This window comes from Mus caroli, chromosome 9 (genome assembly GCF_900094665.2).
Source record: "Mus caroli chromosome 9, CAROLI_EIJ_v1.1, whole genome shotgun sequence".
Lineage (NCBI taxonomy): Eukaryota > Metazoa > Chordata > Mammalia > Rodentia > Muridae > Mus > Mus caroli.
Window position 1 is genome coordinate 104,060,257 of NC_034578.1, and position 1,556 is coordinate 104,061,812.

A 1,556-nucleotide genomic window follows, 5' to 3' on the forward strand; every position below is an offset into this window, starting at 1 on the left:
ACTCACTTTGTAGACCAGGCTGGCCTCGAACTCAGAAATCCGCCTGCCTCTGCCTCCCGAGTGCTGGGATTAAAGGCGTGCGGCACCACGCCCGGCTGTTAATAGTGTTCTTGTTGGTGTGTTAAGTGTAGCTTACATAGCTGTTGTTAATTACCATCTCCATGTAGATGTCAGAAGACAATATGAACTGATTATTTTCTTTAAAGGTACTCTTTCTAAGCTGGAGAAATGGCTTGGTGGTTAAGAGCACCTGCCGCTCTTGCAGAGAACCCATGTCCAGTTTCCAGCACCCATACCAAGTAGTTCTTAACCACCTTATAATTCCAGCCACTCTGCCTCTGTAGGCACCTGCACTCATATGCACCTACCACACACTGGCACACACATACACATAATTAAAAATGAAAGTTTAATGGGCTCTGTGTTCAAAATAGATCCAAACTTCTCTGCTTCTTGGTACCTGCATGGGACTGCAGTAATGTAAGCTCCCGGCTTCTTCTCTATTCCTGCCTTCCTGTAGGCCTAACTTAACAGCCAGTGTTATCCTTCAGATATTAAACTTGTTCCTGAATTGATAACTTCAAACCACCCCCAAGCTGTTAGAGGAAGTTCCATTTATTCTATGACCTATGTATAGTGTGCTCTGTGAGTTTGGATATCCCTCCCCGACTGAGCAGATCTGGTCTCTGTCTGTCTGTCTATCTGAGCCTCGTCTCTCAGTTACTTGTCAGATCTGCTACCATTCTCACCCCATAGAATGCCTTGTTTTTCCCAAAGCAGCCTCGCCACTCACTCTCAGGTGGCACTGCGTAAGATCTTAGCGTCATTGTCCCCTCCTCAGTGGGCCTCACCCACCCTCATCCTTCCTTCCCTGGCCTACTGACTATCCTTAATCGTGTTAGTTTCCAACATGTTTTCTGTTTGTAGACTCTGAGGGCAAAGGTTTTATCTATGTGTTCACTGTTGTCTCCAGAGTTAGGAGAGTACTTGCAACTGGGTAGATGTTCAAAATTTATTGAAGGAACAGGCTATAACTCTCTGCTGTCCAGATGAGAGTCGGGAGGCTCCCAGGGGATGACTGCAGCCACACAGACAGCAGATGACTCTAGAGCCGTGCTTCTTACTCCTGGATTCCATTGCCTTTCCATAGCAGCACACTGCTTGCTGTTTTTGTAGAATTAAAATTGTAATACATACATAGATACATACATACAATACATACATATCTACTCTTTGTTTTTCTCTCACTTTTTAGGAAGACAGATGTTACTTTTTAAATGGGTGATTTCCAAATGCAGTGAGACCATTGTCTGACTTTGTTTCAATCGACAGGTGGTTCATCCCAAAACTGATGAGCAGAGGTGCCGGCTTCAGGAGGCTTGTAAGGACATTCTTCTTTTCAAAAACCTCGATCAGGTAATGCTGACTTTTGTTTGTTTGTTTGTTTGTTGTTGTTGTTTTTGGTTTTTCGAGACAGGGTTTCTCTGTGTAGCCCTGGCTGTCCTGGAACTCACTTTGTAGACCAGGCTGGCCTCGAACTCAGAAATCCACCTGAC

General features: G+C 44.9%; 1 protein-coding gene across 1 annotated transcript in view; it reads left to right on the forward strand.

The window, feature by feature from the left end:
- The window catches only part of Prkar2a (protein kinase cAMP-dependent type II regulatory subunit alpha), a 51,383-nt gene that overhangs the window by 24,939 nt on the left and 24,888 nt on the right, over positions 1-1,556 (forward strand). The window contains exon 4 of the mRNA XM_021171883.2: positions 1,333-1,416. Coding sequence (XP_021027542.1) covers positions 1,333-1,416 — 84 coding nt within the window. The remainder of the gene's footprint in view (positions 1-1,332; positions 1,417-1,556) is intronic.